At 50.6% G+C, this 18,355-nt stretch overlaps 3 protein-coding genes across 3 annotated transcripts; 1 reads left to right on the top strand and 2 right to left on the bottom strand.

Annotated features, from left to right (window-relative positions):
- Positions 1-499: 499 nt before the first annotated feature.
- CLUP02_16226 (uncharacterized protein) lies at positions 500-3,241 on the bottom strand (the record flags this gene model as incomplete). The annotated part of the gene is made up of 4 exons (XM_049295150.1): positions 500-2,626; positions 2,680-3,021; positions 3,056-3,148; positions 3,212-3,241. 4 exons carry the CDS (start codon positions 3,239-3,241, stop codon positions 500-502), a joined length of 2,592 nt encoding a protein of 863 aa, XP_049152297.1.
- Positions 3,242-14,419: 11,178 nt separating this feature from the next.
- On the bottom strand, positions 14,420-14,704 carry CLUP02_16227 (uncharacterized protein; the record flags this gene model as incomplete). The annotated part of the gene is made up of 1 exon (XM_049295151.1): positions 14,420-14,704. The coding sequence occupies one exon, from the start codon at positions 14,702-14,704 to the stop codon at positions 14,420-14,422; it is 285 nt and encodes a 94-aa protein (XP_049152298.1).
- A 255-nt stretch (positions 14,705-14,959) lies between these two features.
- Positions 14,960-15,172, top strand: CLUP02_16228 (uncharacterized protein; the record flags this gene model as incomplete). Its single annotated transcript, XM_049295152.1, has 1 exon — positions 14,960-15,172. The coding sequence occupies one exon, from the start codon at positions 14,960-14,962 to the stop codon at positions 15,170-15,172; it is 213 nt and encodes a 70-aa protein (XP_049152299.1).
- Positions 15,173-18,355: the final 3,183 nt, after the last annotated feature.

Below are 18,355 nucleotides of genomic sequence, written 5' to 3' on the forward strand. Positions count from 1 at the left end.
TCTGCGGTGTCAGCACCCCTGAAGGTAGGGTTCGTGTACATTCTGTCATCCTCACTGATGCCTCAAATTCTCCGCGTTGGGAGCATCTGCACTCTGCATCCTCTTCTCGACGTGACCCACAACGTTGCTGCGGCCCATTCCCGTTTGTGTCCGAATGCTGTTCCTCTCCACCTGCTTTGACCCCACAGGCAGCATCTAGAATGCGAGCTTGCAGCTCCTCTTGTCGTTCTAGGCCCTCAACACCTCGTGTTTTGTCCTGTATCAAACCACCAAGTCATGCCGGTTGCTACCAAAAAAAAAAAGTTCTCCCTGTTGAGAAAGGTGGGAGACAATGTGAAACGCCTCGTTGAAATCGCACTGCCTCTATCAAATCACCCAGTATGCTGCTCTTCTGCTCGGTTCGACCATGCTGTGTTGCCCGTTGAATCCTCGTCTCCAATGGCGAAATGTCAAAAACTGCACATTTGCTTTTTTTCTCTCGTACTGTTGTGTCGACCGTCTAAATGGCCCAGCTGCCTCGTCTCTCTCGTACACCCCATGCGAGGGAATCCAGGCTGTCCAGATCCGGGTGTTGTCTAGCCCACTCGTAGATGTAGGATTTTAGCGCCTTCCATCTCGGGCATCTCTTCTCCTCTGCCAACTCAGCCTCAGCCGGCTCCATCAAATGACCACTTGCCATCTGCTTCGCGTCATCAGCTTCAAGCTCTTCGACACTGACTTGAGCAATCTTGGCGAGCTCCTCGTCAAAGGCCCTTGCCATGGCGGGGTATCCCAGCGACAAGTAGTTGTAGACCTGCGTGATAAAGATGTCGTCGAATTCCGATGCAATCTTCTCCTCCAATGCTTTTTCGCGCTTGAGGCGGTCCTCAAGGCCAGCGAGCATGTGAAGACCCTTGGCCTCACCCGATCGAACGCGGTGCTCAGCTGTGTTTGGTGTCAGAGTCGCAGACGCATAGTCCGATCCAGGCTCATCCGTCAATGAGCTCTTGCTAAAGGCTGCGGCGAATGGGTCCGCAGGGGTGGCGGCTGGAAGCGGTGTATGCAGCATTCTGGGGCCTTGAAGATGTGGTGGTACAATGGCCTGATCGCTTTCGCTGCCCCGGAAGCAGTAGCCCCTCCACAAGCCGGCTTCGCCCGTGGCATCCCTGTTTCTCTCCTCGACGGTCGGGCCTTCGGTGAAGGGGTGGTCCGGCTCAAGCTTGGTCTGCTTCGGCGAGGGGCATTTTCGGAAAATCAGGTCCTTGCCCAGCATCGGCGGGGACGCCGCCTTGCGCATCTTGCGAAACTCGCTCGTCTCCGCAGGGAGTCCGAAGTTGCCGAACGGGCGGCCAAATCCGCCTTGGGGCTTTCGGAAGCCAGTTTCGGGAACGACCTGCGCAGGTGCAGCGATAGGCACCTGGGCAGGCTTGCTGGCCGCGTCTGGCGGAATGTATGGCATGCCAGTTTCGCCAATGGGCTTGCTCACCGGCTCTGGGGGAGGAAGCTCCGGGCGCCGCGTATCTTGGGTAGCGATTGGGTCAGGCGCGATCAGCGGCATGAAACTCTCGCCAATCGGTTCCAATGGTCCCTTGGAGCTGGTGTCGGTGGTGTGGTTCCTCTTGTTCGTCAACCACATGGGATCCGGCGGGGTGTCGAGTTCCATCCTGTCGAGTTCGGAATCGTTCTTGGTGCTTTCGTCGTCGTCATCGTCAAAGACAGGCGCGTGCTCGCCTCTGGCAACAGCCAGATCCTGGGCATGCTTCTGCATCTCCTTTTGCCAATATCCAACTTCTGAAGACTTGCGGCGGGGAGCATGGCCATGGCGGCCCCTTTGCTTGGCCTGAGTACCGGTCTGCTGTGGTGAGACGCTCTCTGGCGTGCTGTCGTCTCCCGAGCTCTCTCTGAAGTAGAAATGGGCGGCGCCTCCCTCACGCGGGCGACTGTTGGGGAACGCTGCCAGAGCAGCCTCTTGCATCTGGCGTTCAGCCTCCATGGCAGCCCATTCCAACATGTAGGTGCCTGCATTCTCATCTTCCGACTCTCTTCGTGCGCCCTTTGGTTGCCTCTGAATCTGTTGAGTCTGGGAAGCGGGCGAAGCAGCGCCATCGTTCAACTTGCGTCTCGACTTGTTCCGTTGGAGGTAGATATGATTTGTGTAGGGTGTGATGTCGGTCTTATCGCTCGGGCGAGTGGCAGGACCAGCGTCGCCCTCCCTACGGGCGCGCCTAGAGGTCTCGATAAGTTGAGGAGCGAAGCGGCGTCTCGGTGCCGGCTGGGTTTGAAGAGAATGCAATTGCGGCGGCGGCTGCTGCATCCGCTGCTCGAAAGGATTGGGAGAGGGCGTTCGCGGGGTGTGTTCGGGAGTCAACTCAGGTGCCGGGCCTGTTTGATGTTGCTGTTGCTGAGATTGCGGTTGTTGCTCGGTAGTCTTACGTACAGACTCGAAGGTGGTCTCGATAGGAACGGGGACGAACCGCCTCCGCGGCTCGGTGGATTGAGCCATGGCGGAGGGCGGCAGATGGAGAGTTGGGGAAGGATTGGCGAAAGGAGAATTTCGAGGCGTCGATCCGAACGAGAGGAGTTGGATAGGGCAGAGAACACCAGGCCGGATGGGAAAAGTTGGTTGGGGAGGTTGTGTTGGAGAACCCTTCTTTCAGTGAGACGAGGGGCAGAGTGAGAGTGATGGGACGAAAGAGTGACGCAGAGGTGGCCCCGGTGTCGGTTGAGGGCAGTACCTAGGGTGTAGATGTGGTGGGAGAGGCTGGTCTGTGGTTGGGCGATGCCGCGAAGAGATATTGCTGTCGCTGCCCGTGCGGCGCGTAGGTGTTGAGGAGGAGAAGAGAAAGGAGGGTATGAGAGGAGGGAGGGAGGGAGGTAGTAAGACGGATAGATCGTGAGTTTTGTCAGAGGACAAGACTCGGAGGTGAGGAGGTGAGGTACGGGCACGTCTTGTTTGGTTGAGCCCTTGTGTGTCAATCGTGGGAAAAGACGGAGAGAATGCAAAGGGGCATGCGGCGGTGACCGGTCACAGGGCGTATTTGGCTGGAAGCAGCGAGCACAATACCTTCGTACCTACCTTGCCTACGCAGTGGAGGGCAGCGATAGTCGGGAGCGGCAACAACGACAGGGAACGAGGAAGAGGGCAAGCCGCAAAAGCAGGATAGAGTGACTATAGTACAATGAGAATGGGAATGTCTCCGATACTTGCTGAGTACCTTGGAGTCATGCGAACATGTGTGAAGCTATGTACCGTCGGAGGCATATTTGGCTGTCGGAGATTGAGTCTGACAAGTATTGACTCGTATTGAGTACCTCACTTCCATTCAGCAGATGGCCAAGATACCTCGTTCCAGAACCCAAGCAGGTACTTTTTATGGCGATTAAAGCAGGGCCAGCGCCGCCAGCAGACTGACGACCACGGCGCGGACAGGGCGGATGCGAGGGTGTAGTGGGGTTGGGACAGGTTACAGAGTGGGATGACAGCTACGTACCTACCTTACCCTGAGCCCCAGACACTGTGCCAGGTACCTGAGTGATGTACATCGTACGAAGTACCTACCTAGGGTATTGTGGGTGTTCTCGCGGGGCAGGAACGAGGGCAGTCACCGATGCCATGGAATGAATGATGTCGGTGTCGTTCCTTCCCTCACCTTCTGCTCTTTCCTCTACCTCAATTCGCACCTGCTTTTTGAGTCTTGACGTGCTGGGACATGCCTTCCTCTTTCTCAAGATTACGAAATCGGAGAAAGGAACAAGGCAAGAAACAGACAAGAAGGAAAGAGTCAGACTTTCTTACCTAATACTCTCAATTGCGTAAAGAATTAAAACATTTCAAAAAGAGTCCAGACTCGACTTTGTCAGAAACACGCCCGATGTCGCACAGTGCCCCCGCCCGCTCTCCCCGCTGTTGCAGTGTATCCGTTGTGTGCACGCACATCCTCCAGGACTCCAGTGTCTCTCTCTCCATTGCTCCCACTTCTTCCTCTTAGGTCTGGAGAAAGGTGAGCAACCGGAGACAAACACAGTTGCAGCCGGAGCCAGCCACACCTTGCAGGTACATGCTGATCCCGTCGCTCTCTCCGCCCATTGAACAATTGCGCCCTGAATATCCACGATACCTCACCAGTATTTACTCGATTGCCGACCTTACTTTGTACCTTGACCGTATCGGCGGCTCAACTAAACATACTCGGATGGGATGGCCACAAGGGTCCTTTTTGGTCGCGTGTTTTACCACTTGCCACAGTTCGCAATTGTGTTTCCTACTCCCCGAAATCTCCAGTCTTCAGTCCATCTCCAGTCTCCAGAGACCACCTCCAGAGCACCCATTTCTCTCGTTTCCCCCCCTCTGCCCGCATTTTCTCTCGTACCCTTAACATAATAAGGTGGGCACCAAGGCCACCTGATCTGACTTGGGAGGCGATCGCTCCAGGGCAGGGCAGGGAACAGAGCCCCGAGCCACGCTTCAGCTGACTGTCCGCACACCAGCTTTTACGTCTCCAGCCTCTCCTCTACCGGTACGGAGTATTGCCAATACGGATATTCGTGCATTTCAGAGTGTCGCAATCCAGCACCTACGCCGCACGCCGGCCGTACGCCACAAGATATCCGTATCCGTACCTACCGGTCTACCGAGGTCCCTGACATCATCGTCCCTTTCGACCAATTCGGACTCTCAGAGTCTGCCTCTACTCCGTGCGGATACATGTGTTCCCATAGACGTCCCGCTCAGTACGACGAGCTCGACCCGAGAATTACAGCCATGCCCATGACCCGTTATTGTGCATGCTATCCTAGCCTGGAACCTGGGCCAGCCTCGCTCTCCCCTTGGGGGGCCCACGAGCACTCAAGTATCGACTACGACTCTCGAGCACCGACAGCAAACACACAGCGGCATCATGCATAACTTGGTGAGCACTAATGGGTGCGGGCAGTGGGCACCGCTGAGCACAGCAGACGACTCTCTGGCACCAGACCATCACAGACGCACACCAGAGCCATGAGGAATGCTTGGCTTGCGCAGTGAGAGCCCGCCAACGACAAAAGACGTTGGTCATTAGTGCCAGCACCCTCAAACTTTCGCCGCCTTCCGTCTCACGGCCCCAACCTCGACCTCGATCTCAACCTTCACCACAATCAACGCCAATGCAATAACATGGAGAGAAGAGGAGCCCCTAGAGACAACAGCCTGTCAGACTTGACGGAAATGGCGTCTGTTCGCCCCCGGATCTGTCCCCAATGCGGCCATGCCTATCAAACTAGGCCGCTTCACAGCCCGCTAAAACTTCTGCCAGCCGAACTTTCAAAAACTTAGACTTTTGCGCCCTCTTCTCTGCGACTCTGCGACTCATTAAGCAGCCCTCGATAGCACACGATGGATTCGAGAGCTCTGTCACAAGGCCACTCACCACTGGCTCAGCAGCGTCCAGCTGCCCCTTCTGTTTACCTTTGCATCGCATCGCGTTGGGTGAGGGTGAGGGTAGGGCGCCTTTTGGCTTGGTTTTCTCGGAAGCTTCTCACCGATCAAATACCCCTGCACTGGCGCTAGCACATCCCAGCGTTCCATTCAACAATCATACCGTCGCTCCGTCTTCCGCCTCCCGCCTTGGAAAGACAACCAGAAGGGCCAGGCTTCTGTTGTCTCTTGTCACACTCACGACGCCCTCATCGCCAGAGTACGGGGCAGCTGCCAGGAATGCTCACTCTGCCCACTGTAGAGGACGGCATTTCTCTGAAGACTTGGGGTAATCTCGCAGCCCGGGGATACCGTATTGCTAAGATGAGGTAATGAGGCGCTGGCGTGGCTGAGGTTCTATTTGCGATTCAAGCCCCGAGATTAGCTACGAACCCTGACCGAAGCATTTTGCAATGCCAGCAGCCTAACACACGATGCTTCCGGGCATGTCATTCAATATGTATGGACCTCACCAGGGATGGCTCCTTTCGGGGAAGCCTCCCGCTGAGCGTCACTCGTCGTCGTCGCGCTGCACTACCAGGCACTACCCGACACCTCAACTGACGCCATGTTTTCTTGGGAACTTGGAAACATCGGACGACTGCCGCTTCGGGAGCAACCAATTGGGCCTATTGAGCCACAGAAGTTCGCAATCGACCCGTCCATTGTCCAGAGAAACGCATTGTCCAAAGCTTGCCAGCTGTGCCAGCTCATCGATCCAAGACTGAAAGCATCCCACATTCCACCCACGAAGGCGAGCCCAAGACGTTGAGCGAGGAACTGGGCGACGACAACCGTCAACGTCGGTCAGCGTCACATCACGTTCCTAACAGTCACTTCTTGTTTGTTTCCGCACGGCCCGCGGGGGTCGCTTCTTTTCACCTACCTATCTCGGCCGGCAGTCAACGTACGCCTCATCTGATGATCTGAATCACAACCAACAGTCCACTACTACCTATCCGTGCTCCGTACCAGTATCCGGGGCAAGCAAGCATGCTCACCGACGATCGCCGGCCCCTATGAATGGCTGAACCCCCACACCGCTGTCCAGACTTTGGAATCTCCCCACGGCAACCTACTTGCAGTTGCAACGCCCTTGTTTCGTTATCTCTGCTCCTCCATATGTGAAACTTTTTGGTGTTACCACTGCCACGCAAACGACAGTCTGGTCTTTCCAATAATGACAAGAATGCCCAAGATTCACCGATACCGGCATGATGCTATCTTGCCGCTAAAGAAGGCTACCTGGGCAATGGATGAACCCATCAACAGACAACGCACCGTTAGCTGAGTTCGTCCACAGGAACCCCGTTGCGATGCATGAAGCTATGGAAAAGGGAGCCGCAGGAATTCCACTACAGTCCAACTTCACCTGAGCCAAGGCATTAACCCCGGCCGTCTTGATCGGTGAGAATTCACGACGACTTCATTCTTGCCCGCACTTTCAGCTCAATTCCCGAGCACCTAGAGCGGTGCAATCGCACACGTGCCCGATTGCTGCTTTTTCCTGCCACGCGCGCTCGCCATGATACCACCCTCCAGCTGCAAGCCACATGCAGAGAAGTCAGTTCTCGTGATAATCAGGGACTCAAATCCGACATTATTGGCCGACTCGCTGCTTCGATGCGGCCGCTAAAAGGCTCTGATGCATCTGACACACACCGCTCAGAGACTCTTCTGTTGAGACTAGTCAGAATCGGTGTCCATCCGGAAGGGATGGTGCAGCCAACCGGCTTGGTGCCCGCTCCTCGCTGAGTCGCGGGCCTGGGCATTCCTACTCTGGGACCTGGCCTTCCGTCCGGGGGTTCGACCTCTCTCACCTCTCCCCAACCCCGGAAGCCCAACATGTGACCCCGGAACGGCTCAATAGGATGCGGTTCCGGCTGCACCCGGGACCGGCCGGTCGGCTAGGATAGACTTTGTCTCCGCGTTTACGACTCCACCAGTTCCGCCCGCCGCCGGGTATAGGTCGTCCTGACTCGCCGAGGAAGCGGCACTTGGGTTTTTATCCGACACAACCTCAGATGTTCCAGGGACCTGTTGATCCGGATCATGTTGCCGGCGCCATTATCTAGAATGAAAGTTTTCGAAGTTTGGTTTGAGGTTTTCAAAATGGAAAGGAGCGGGGATCGGGGGAGACAGAGCCTTATTTCAGAATCCTCATCTGAAAGCTCAAGCAACGTCGCTCAGAGAGCCGTGATATTCCAGAGCATTGCACAGATCATGAAATTATGAAGAAATTTCCTACTTGCCCTCCGGCCGTTAGCCATGAGTTTGGCCATTAGGTTTGGAAGATCCAGGCGACTGGCTTTCTGAAGTGTCTCGAAGGCTCATAGCAAGACGTCTACGCAAAGTCTTGGAAGATGGAGAACTCACGAACTAATATAGCGAGATAAGCGAGGAAGAATGATTCTTGCGCCTTTGCATTTCTTGATGGTGCGCCTCAGACAAGTCGCCAGACAGGCGGTTTGAGGTACTCCCAAATGGACGAGTGGAGAAGATCAACATGCCATATCGAAGCACTCGAGACGATGGCTTTATATCATCAATCGCATCCTGCTACATCGACAAGAGCTGACATTTGTGGTAGACAACATGTAACTGTTCACGCGTAGGCAAAGGCCTTGTAGCCGGCACCTTACTTGTCATGATGTATTCTCATACTGATATCTTGCATATCACATTCGTCTTCCAGATATGATCGACTTTATCCTATATTGTCTACCTCTTCACCGGCGGTCGAATCACTCTGTCATTTTGAGAGGCATCTCCATATCTGCGTCACATCCACAATCACAAGCTCAACATATCCCTCAATGGCGCTTATCATGAACAGTATCGAGGCTTTGGATGTTGTGCTCGCAACTTCCCCATTGCTAGTCTGCAGTCCTACATGCCACCCATATGTAGCGGGCAAAAAAACCAGTCAGTGGCTACCTTGTACGGGGTATGACAACTTACCACAGGTCTGCAGTGCTTAGAATAATAATACTGAGCGAGTTAGCACCGTCAAGCGCCACATTCATATATATCCAGTAGTAGTCTGGGAGGAGAATACCGCTTCAATCACCCAGCTTTCCTTGGGTATACCACCCATGACGTCGCCGATATCTGTCTATAACGCTTACAGAGACTCTACTACGAGACTGTGAGATTGCTGATAGCCTCGTGTGTGTCACAATGGTTGTTCTGGAGTCTTGCGTGGCCGTGTACACACTAACTCAACTCTATGTTATCAACCCAGACACAATCATAGCTACAGAATAGTCTCAAGAGGATTCAGGAGAACGGCGGATTCGGTCCGTAGCGCCAGTCTCTTAGCCTCAACTTCTTTCTATCTTCTGAACCTACTTCTCTGCCTGATTTTAGCACCCACAAAGGAGTATCAATTGACCGTAATGCACAACTTGTCAACCTTGCCGACAGTTACAGGCTCCTGGCACTCATTTTCGTGACCAGCGTTATCCAGTCTAAACTCCTGAGAAACGTTCTGAACCAGCTCATTAGAAGCCATCATGACCCTGACATCCCCGGACAGACAAGATGGGATACAAAACCAGAAGCGATTTGGCAAGCTAGTAAATGATCACTACCATGCCGCTGCTTGGATCAAGGCAAGGAGATAGAAGCATCACTATAAGAATGCCGTCATAGTATGAGGGGTAACACGCGACGCCGCGAGCGAGCGAATTGCAATGACCGGCCCAGCGGTGATCGTGTTTGATGAGAGGCGTCACCGGCAACTTGAACAAGGCAATACAAGCGTTTGATAAGGACGATGATGGACGAGGATATGAGCAGCCGCAAGATACATGAGACGCATATGCCGCTGCTGCTTCTGCTCGTGCTTCTACATATCAGGCCGGTGTTACCCTGCTGTCTCTCCAGGCTGTATCATTGCCAACGCTTCACGCGGTGCAGCAGTGCAGATGAGACAGGCATTATGCAAAGACGTTGAGGAGACTGCATCCTGCAGCCACCGGCGTGCGTATTCACGTATCATGCCTAGTAGAACTCGGAAATCTTGGCCCGAGGCATGCATGAAGAGATAAGCACGAGACGCGCTTCTTTCTTCTTCTATTCCTCAAACAGGCGGCGACGTGATACGGCATGGTCTACTACAGTTCTGGAGATACCGGTACATGTACACCGAAACGAATCGAGTCGATACGAGATGGAGAACCATACACGTCCACCCCCTCGACGCGGTTTGAACGCGGGTGAAAGCGGCATCTAGATACGGCCGCGTCTAATTTCGCGGCCGCGCGTTGGACGTGACGTTTGGTCGTTTACGGTTCCTGTGCCGTAGGATTACTGCCTGCCGAGATTGTCAGGTGTGATGAGATGGGCGGGACCTTGCATGACGATGTGCGAACTCATTTACGGGGAGGACATGATGCGGCGTGTGGGTGTCCCGTCGGTTATCTGTCAAGGCAATCTGAACGACATTATCAGACTGTGAAATTAGACGCACTTCCAGGCCGGGTGGATTCTAATCTCCTGATCTTCATTCGACCGCTCGTGGATTGCGATAGAGAAAGAAATGAGGAAACGTGATTTTGGAAGTTGGAAGGCTTGCACCCTCCACCTGGCGTTATCACAAGCTCACGACAGCCAAGTCCGAATACTAGAACAGAAGGATCGCGAGTTTGGGGCACCAGAAAAGCCTGCAAAGGCTTTGGGCGCGAGAACCGCAAACTCGCCCCAGTTCCTTGGTCTCGGTCCTTATGGGCCGCCGCCACGATCCCGTCGCTTATCTCTGCGGCGGCCTTCCGTGGCCTGCGGGCTACGGGATAACATCGCGCTATTGAAATCCTTTCCTTGCGCGCACGGACTTGAACGTGACTATCGATGCATTTTTTGTTCAAGTAGTTGTGATGGCGGCATTTGGGGAAGGATCACGAAACTGTTCTTGGTTGTAGAGAGAAGCAGGAAATGTGTTTATACCGATTTTCACGGAACTATGCGGCGAGATTTTGGGGCCGCAAAAAAAGACTTGACCGTTGGAAAAACATGGTTCAGCCTTTGGAGGAATCCGGGGCAATGGGTATAGTATTGCCGGGTTCAAGGTTTCCAGGACGCCGGGTCGGCTGGGCTTTCATGTTTTTCTTTGCGAGTCAGGTCTCCGGGTTGCCTCCCCCGTTCTGATTTGGATGGAATAGAGTTTGTGGGTTAATTACCTCAAAGGTGTACGCAGTATGGAGTAGGTAATCAAATTGGACATTGTTTGGACGACGGGCCAAGTTATGCTGCTTGCGAGCTGTCATACTCCGTACGGAGTACTGAAAGCAGCATTGGTACATTCTTGGGCGAACGGGATGGCAGGGGTATTCTATAAGTCGACCCACCCCCTTTTGGCCACCCCCCCCTTTTGGCCACCCCATCAAAACATAGTATCAAAACATCGCTACCAACTATACTTAATTAATTAACTATCTTCTATTACTATAATAATATAGTTATTATTCTCCCTAGGTAATTCGACCCCTGCGAGTTAACTAGGACTAACTAGACGGTCGCTAGAGTCCTCCTAAGCTCTCTATATATCCTAGATATTTACGAACCTAGTATTTAGGTCTATTAGTATACTCTTTTTTTCCGCGGCCTTAATTAGTTAACTTTGGCTTCTAGAACTCGAATATAGTACTAAGATGCTACTAGATAGTAGGCCTACTTACTAAATGCCTTTTTTACTTTTCTAAATAGTAGTCGTTAAGTATTATAGTCTGGACTAAGCTCTATAAATAACTTTAACTAATTATAGAGCTCGCTAGCCTTCCTAGGTATTAACTAGTTAATAATAAACGCTACTAATACCTAGTTAATAGCTTTTCTAATATTACTAGTTACTTACCTAGTATTTGCGGTCTTTTTAGTTAGTATAACTAGGTTAAGTAGGACTATTAGATTAGTAAGTAGTCTAGCTATGTTAGGGGGATATAGTCTAGTTACTTTCTACTTACTTTATATATTTAACGACGTTAGACTAGCTAAACGAGCTTTCTAATAGTAGCTTAAGAAGTACCGCTTTTTAACAATAATAGAATTGTTTACTATGTCCTCCTTACTAAGCTCCTTCTTATACTTAGACTTAATAGGTCTAAAAATAGCTATATTTAACGGCTAGAGGATATAGGAAGTATATAGTAATAAGAATAATAAGTAGACGTTATTTCTATAGTATTCCTATATAAATTCTATCGTTATATAACTCCCATAGCTATTTAGAACTAATAGTCGAGGCTTATTAAGTATACTAAGCCCCCTAAGGGGGGGGGTCTTAGTCTGTGGTAAGAACACTATTTTTAACTACTTAAGGGTAGTCTTATTAGTCGTCTAGCTATTATTTATTACTATAAACTCCTAACTAGTATAAGGGTTAAGTTTAAGTAAAAACCACTACTACTATACCGACTTTCCCTTGTATATAACTAGTGGTTTAATAGCTCGACTATTAGTAGAGATATACTTAATAATAAATACCTAAGTACGCGAACTAGGCTCTTTTTTTCGCACTACTATAGTCTCTACTTTACCTAAAACCAGGCTATTAAATCCCTTACCCTCTAGGATACTAGTCTTATCTATATTATACCTATTAGCCTATTTAATATCGCTAATCTCTAGTATATCGAGTAATCTAAACTATAACTTAATTATATTAATAATAGCCCTATTTAGACGCCTCGAATCGATAGTACGACTTCTTTAGACCTTAATTAATAGGTTCCTCCTTAAGAAAGTATCTATCTATCTCTTCTTAAGAGGATTTATATCCCCCTAAGATCTTAGAACTCGCTTAGCAAATTCTATAAGCTGTTCGTAAGTTAATATAATACCTAAATTATACTAAATACGAACCTACTGGGCTAGCTAGTCTTCTTACTATAGAAAAAGCCTCTAGAGGTCTGCGAATATTATTACCCTCGTTTAGTAGCCTCTCCTACGGTTATAAAGAGTTAACCTTAGAACTCCGAACTTAATCGAGGCCCGATTAACTAAGAGACCTCTTCTAATAGCCTTAAGAGCCCGAATAACTTCATTTTCGGTATACGAGACTATTATATATCGATAAATAAGTATATAAAAAAGAATTACATTTGGACGATTTTTGTAATTGTTGTGGTGGTTTGAAAATCGTGGGTAGGGTTTTAATGCGGTGGCTGGGATGGAGAAATGGGGTGGCCAAAAGGGGGGGGTGGCCAAAAGGGGGTGGGTCGACTTAAGTGCTACGACTTGTATTAGTGAAGTTGAATCGATGGCATGTCCGCCGATCCCGATCTGCTCGCGACCGCGGCTGCCCGTGAGAGAAGGACGAAGAGAGTTTGAGAGAAGTCAGGCGCCCAAGAGGAACCGCATTGGAATTTCCCTTCCGAAGAGAGGGCCGTCGTGGCGGAGGGCACGGGCTGGTGGGAGCGGGTTGGTCGGGTCCGGTGTTGGTTCGGCATGGAGCGAGGCCAAAGTTTTGCGGTGTGAGAGGTTGGCCTCCTTACATCTGTCGGTAAAGCAAGGCTTGTGTTTCCCCCCGACTCTAGCGATTGCATCCGGAGTGCTTTCCATTCAGTAGCCGACTGGAAGCTTCGGAATGTGTTGTGGAAGCTTCTCCAACGTGTTCGCGGGGAATCACGGCAGCGCGACTGGGCCGCCTCTTGGAGTGCCGGGCAAGTTTACTCTGAAGAGGGACGGATTCGGTCTCGTCAGAAGATTTGGGGCCCGGGGTGGGATTACTGGCCCAGAAGACACAAGAATGGCATTCATCACATCAAACGGCATTCAGACAAGCTCGTGGGTCACTGTCCATTTGCGGTTCATCAACTTTCTATGTGCCAATGCTGGCAGCGTGCCGTTGCCGAAAGCAGGCGGACCGGCGGATGATGGTGTCCTTGGCCGACGAAATCGATGTGGTTCTCGACTTGCGGCGCGGGTGGTGTGAGTGTACTTACTCACGCTTATGACGGGCTTGTGTGGTATGGTTACAGCCGAGCATCGACAGAGTCTTGGGGCTTTGCCTCTTTGTACATCCAATTCGATGGACCATTGTTGACGGCTTGGATATGTTTCTAGGCGAGTTTAGAGAACGACAGGTAGGCGCGCAAATCCGGGGGCGTTCTTCACTCTTTGCATTCCTCAATGGGATCTACACCTTGTGGAAGCGTTGCTTTGTGGAAGAGAGACGCCGAAAGAAATGGGAACATGCGGAGAGAGAGAGGCGCAAAGCCACGCGGCGTGCGTCTGGGGTGGTTGTGGTCGCGCCACGACGCCACGACGCCATCCCCGCTGCGAACCTACGGGCTGCGAACTGCTGGTGCCAGCGTGATCGTGGCTTCGTGGCTGCGTGGCTGCATGAGGTGCGCCCGGGAGGTGTGTTGGCTGGCTGGCTTAATTCTCTCGACTCGAGTCTGAGGGGTGGTATTGGGGTCGTTGGTTGGATCACGAGGGGGGTAGTCTAAACGAGATCAAGTTTTTTTTGCCATTATGGTTACCTTATGTTTAGGTCCGGCTTACATGGGTGGTTGCAGAAGAAAAATGCATCCGAGTGTCAGCGTTCGAAACTTTCTGCGATTTGGATTTTCCCCCTAGGTAGGTTTTGACGGTCTTGGTTGCCTGTACGAGAATGGGAAGATCGAGATCTGGGTTCACGATTGTTGCGGTGAGCTGTCCGCGGTGAGCACGGCCGAGATATCGTACCCCGGTTGGGCGCAAAGACGAAGGCAACTCGCAAGACGGGAGGCCGGAATCGGCGCTACTGTAAATGGTGTCTTGGGACTAACCGTCGCTATTGTCAACTCCAAGTCTCCAACAGGATGGGAAACGAACAACGCTACCCTATAATCTGGAGACTTCAATGCAGGATGACGATTTGTCCAGCGTAGACGGGCATCATGGGACTAAGAGAAACGCTCAGACGGACGGAACGGGGGGCGGGTATGCGGTTCGGACGTGCCTTTTGCCCACTTGAGCATCTGTTGCCTTAGTTTAGCATGTTTAGTTCCTCCTCTCCCCCCTTGCCATGCCTTTTTTTTCGGCCTTCGGCACCGGAGGATATTTTCCCTCATGTCGGGTTTTGTCTGCACTTGCTGGGAACTTGGGAGCTGGGAAAGTGGGAAGTGGACGATTCTCACAGGCATAGAATTGGGGGCCTGGAGACCCTAGGTTCTCCCGCTCCTTGGTGTGTTGTGAGGTTTCGGGAACTTGACATGTGGGTTTCAGGGCGTCTCTCGGATTCTGCGGAGGAAGAGACGCATCATGCGGATGCTCTGGATGGATCATGGAGATGTGGTGACGGGCGAGTGAGACCCAATTACAAGCGTATGATATCCGCTATTCCTTGGGGAACTCTCGGCTACCGGGACTTGGGAAGCTTGGGGGACTCGTCTGGAGCCCTCTGAGTCCCATCTTTTGCTCTTCATGCCCGTTGCCGTGATGTAGGCCAAGGTTTCCGGAGGCCTGGGAGACGTGCTGCTCCGGAGCAACCAGCCGGCTCGGCTTCTCCTGGCGAGTCTGCGACCTTTTTGCTTTACCCAGATGCCGCACGCACGCACGCACGCACGCCAGTGTGAACAGCCGAGACATTCGAGTGCCCAGCGACGAAAAGGAAGATTGAGCATTTGGTCGTCAAACGTGGACTCACTTGAGCCCGCATGCGTAGTTCAGCCCATGCCTCCCAGCCCCAGACCGCCGTTAGCAGTGGACGTTCAAGTAGGTATTCGAACGGAAGGGGGTGTTCTAAAAGCCTGAATTTCAGAGTTTCCGGACAGCAAACATGTGGCGTCGGCCGGCCTCTCTTGGGGATGAGATGGCAGGCCGGAGACTAAGGAAGTAAGCGCAAGCGCGGGGGCTACCGCTACGTTGTGACATTGACCGACCATCGCCTATTGGGGGCTATTTTCTTGCGATAAGGAAGATGAGATCAAGATTGATGATTTGCTCGAAGGCTTTGCATCGCTTCAAACTCTGGGAGGGTTAATTTCCCTGAACTGACGCCGTTCTCGGTGTAATTCTTTCTCGCTGATAAGTCCGTTGCATTGCGTCTCATCTCATGCGAACTACGGACACACTGATACAGTATCTATGTACTATCTAGGCTCGCTCACTCACTCACTCAATCAGTCAATCAATCATATCCCTGGCTGCTGGCTCACCTGTCATATTTGCGATCATCAGCCACGATATCGAGGGTACAGATAACACGAAGCCACTTTTCTCTCTCTCATCCTTCGACGTGGATGGGTGTAGTTATCGTCTTATTTGACTTTTTCATGAGCCAATAGAGTAAAACATTGCATTCGGACGAATCTCAAATTGGCCCAAAACTTTTTTCACTTGACTCTTGTCATCTCATCTCACGAAGTTTGTTTCCATTATTTTTTTTGCTCACAGTGATACATTTCCGCCTCATTTTCCGCGCGTCTAGCAACCCATTCGATAATCCGATGATTGAGTACAGCCCTTCTTCTTCTTCTTCTCCCCAGGCAACGCAATGGGGCAGAGTATGAGCCGTCAAGGCCGTCCATCAACCCCTGAACCCTTCGTCTTCAATAGCGCGAGCGGGACCGCAAAAAAAGAGCGGGAAAAAAAGAAAGAAAAGAAGGATCCAGGAACGACATCATCGTCATCCTTACGGGGCCAGTCAGTGGTGGTGGGGTGAACAAGAATGATCCACGTTTTGCAGGTACGGAGTACGAATTGCTCTGTACCTCCTTACCCATGGGTTTTTTCCTTCCCTTTTTCGTACTCTGCTGTTCTGCCCGGAACAATATCCCTGTTTGCGCTGCGTGTCGTGTGCCTCGTTGCTGCGTGCCCCTGACGGGGAAGAACCCTCTTGTCGTTTCTTCTTCTGCTGCGACTCGGGCGTTTTTTTTCCCCTGATGTGATTTTTATTCGTTACCCGGGAGAGACGAGGAGCAGTACCCAATTTCAAGAATTGCTCCACAAGCAACGCCGAGAGACACGGAGGATGGGTTTGTCTGAAGCGGCGACGAACGGAAGGGAGTCACCACAGCAGCGAAAGCCAGCAGAAAAACCGCGCATGTTAAGGATTGGGGCCAGCGGAAGGATCGTAGAGTTTAGAGACACGGAGACTTTGTCACTTTTGATGATGAGAATACGTCAGCTTCAATATGCTCTCCGTGTCGGCTTTTACCTCCAGACCGCGAAGCTTTTTCTCATTGCCCACGAGGGGGAATGTCTTCAGGGAGTGGCCTTGTCGGAAGCTCACCTGTCAAACGTCTCCTAGCCCGAGCTTTTTCGTTTTGTTTAAACTTTTAGGGGGAAAGGGGACCTGGGGGAATTCGGAAGAGTCCTAGCAGGCGAGATGCCGCAGTCCGGCTGGTGTTGATCTTGCCATTGCTTTGTTCCTCCCCGCAGACTTCATCTTTGTTCCTCATGTTTGATACTGTCCGTCAGCCGTCCATCTCGAACATTGGCTTCCTCCGGGGAACAAGCGCAAAAGTCCAGTGTCTACTAGGTAAGGACACTGCAGTAGACGGCGGCGGGCGGCGGGCACATCTTTCTCATCCAATCCCGCAACCTCCACATTGAAAAACAGGCCGCTTACATACTAGCCCATCGCTATTTGACCAGAGGAAAACCAAGGCCCCGCGGACCAGCAAAAGAAATAACGTGTGGGAAAATTACACCGGGAAATACAGCTGTGGTTTGCAACGTACCTACTGTGAGTTGGGGTTTACTCATTACAAAAATACAAGAGTTTCTCGTATTTTCATATGGGGACAAATTCACACCCCCTACACCGTCATCCAGTAATACACTGCCGCACTAGACTCTAGAGTGTTCACAAACAGTTTCTGAATGCGGATTGGACGTGGTCTGGAACTGGGACTTGTTCAAACCGGACCAGCTGAAGACGATGAATGGATCCTTAACGCTGGGGACGGAGCTGCTTTGTTGTTCTACGCAGTAGCTTGACCAGCTGTCAATCATCAGTGCGTATCTCCAACCTCGAAGGGCTCGCTGTCAAAAGTGTGTCTAGCTGTCTGCCAACCACCCTGGTCGATTTGTTTGCTTGATCCCAGACGTGCGCGCGTGCGTTTGATGAGATAGCCGTCCGTGTCTCTCTGCGGGTACCATCTTCTTTTTTTGCAACCCCGGAAACTATCTCACTTTTACGGAGTAAGTCAAAGCACCCACTTTTGGGCACCCCCCCCTTTTGGGCACCCCAACAAAACATAGCATCTAAACATCAATACCAACTATAATTAATTAATTAACTACCTTCCACTACCACAATAATATAATCAAAATTCTCCCTAAGTAACTCGACCCTTATAAGTCAATTAGGACTAATTAAACGGTTACTAAAGTCCTCTTAAGCTTTTTATACGTTCTAAATATTTACGAACTTAGTATTTAGGTCTAAATATATAATCTTTTTTTTTTAGGCCTTATACGCTTAATCTTAGCCTTAAGAACTCGAACTTAGTACCGAGATATAGCTAATTAATAAGCCTACTCCTTAAAAGCTTTTTTTATTTTTTAAAATAGTAGTTATTAAGTATTATTATTTAAACTAAGCTCTATAAATAGCTTTAAGTAATTACAAAGCTCGCTAGCCTTTTTAAGAGTTAACTAGTTAATAATAGAGGTTACCAATACTTAATTAAGTAGTTTATTAATATTATTAGTTATTTACTTAGCTTTTATACCCCTTTTAAATAGTATAACTTATATAAGTAGGATTATTAAGTTAAGAAGTAGCTTAGCTATATTAAGTAGCTATAGTCTAATTACTTTTTACTTACTTCGTATATTTAACGACGTTAGACTAGCTAAATAAGTAAGTTAATAATAGCTTAAGAAGTACCGCTTTTTAATAATAGTAAAATTATTTATTATATCCTCCTTACTAAGCTCCTTTTTATATATAGACTTAATAAGCCTAAAAATAGCTATATTTAATAG

The sequence above is a fragment of the Colletotrichum lupini genome, chromosome 9 (assembly GCF_023278565.1).
Source record: "Colletotrichum lupini chromosome 9, complete sequence".
NCBI classification, from domain to species: Eukaryota; Fungi; Ascomycota; class Sordariomycetes; order Glomerellales; family Glomerellaceae; genus Colletotrichum; species Colletotrichum lupini.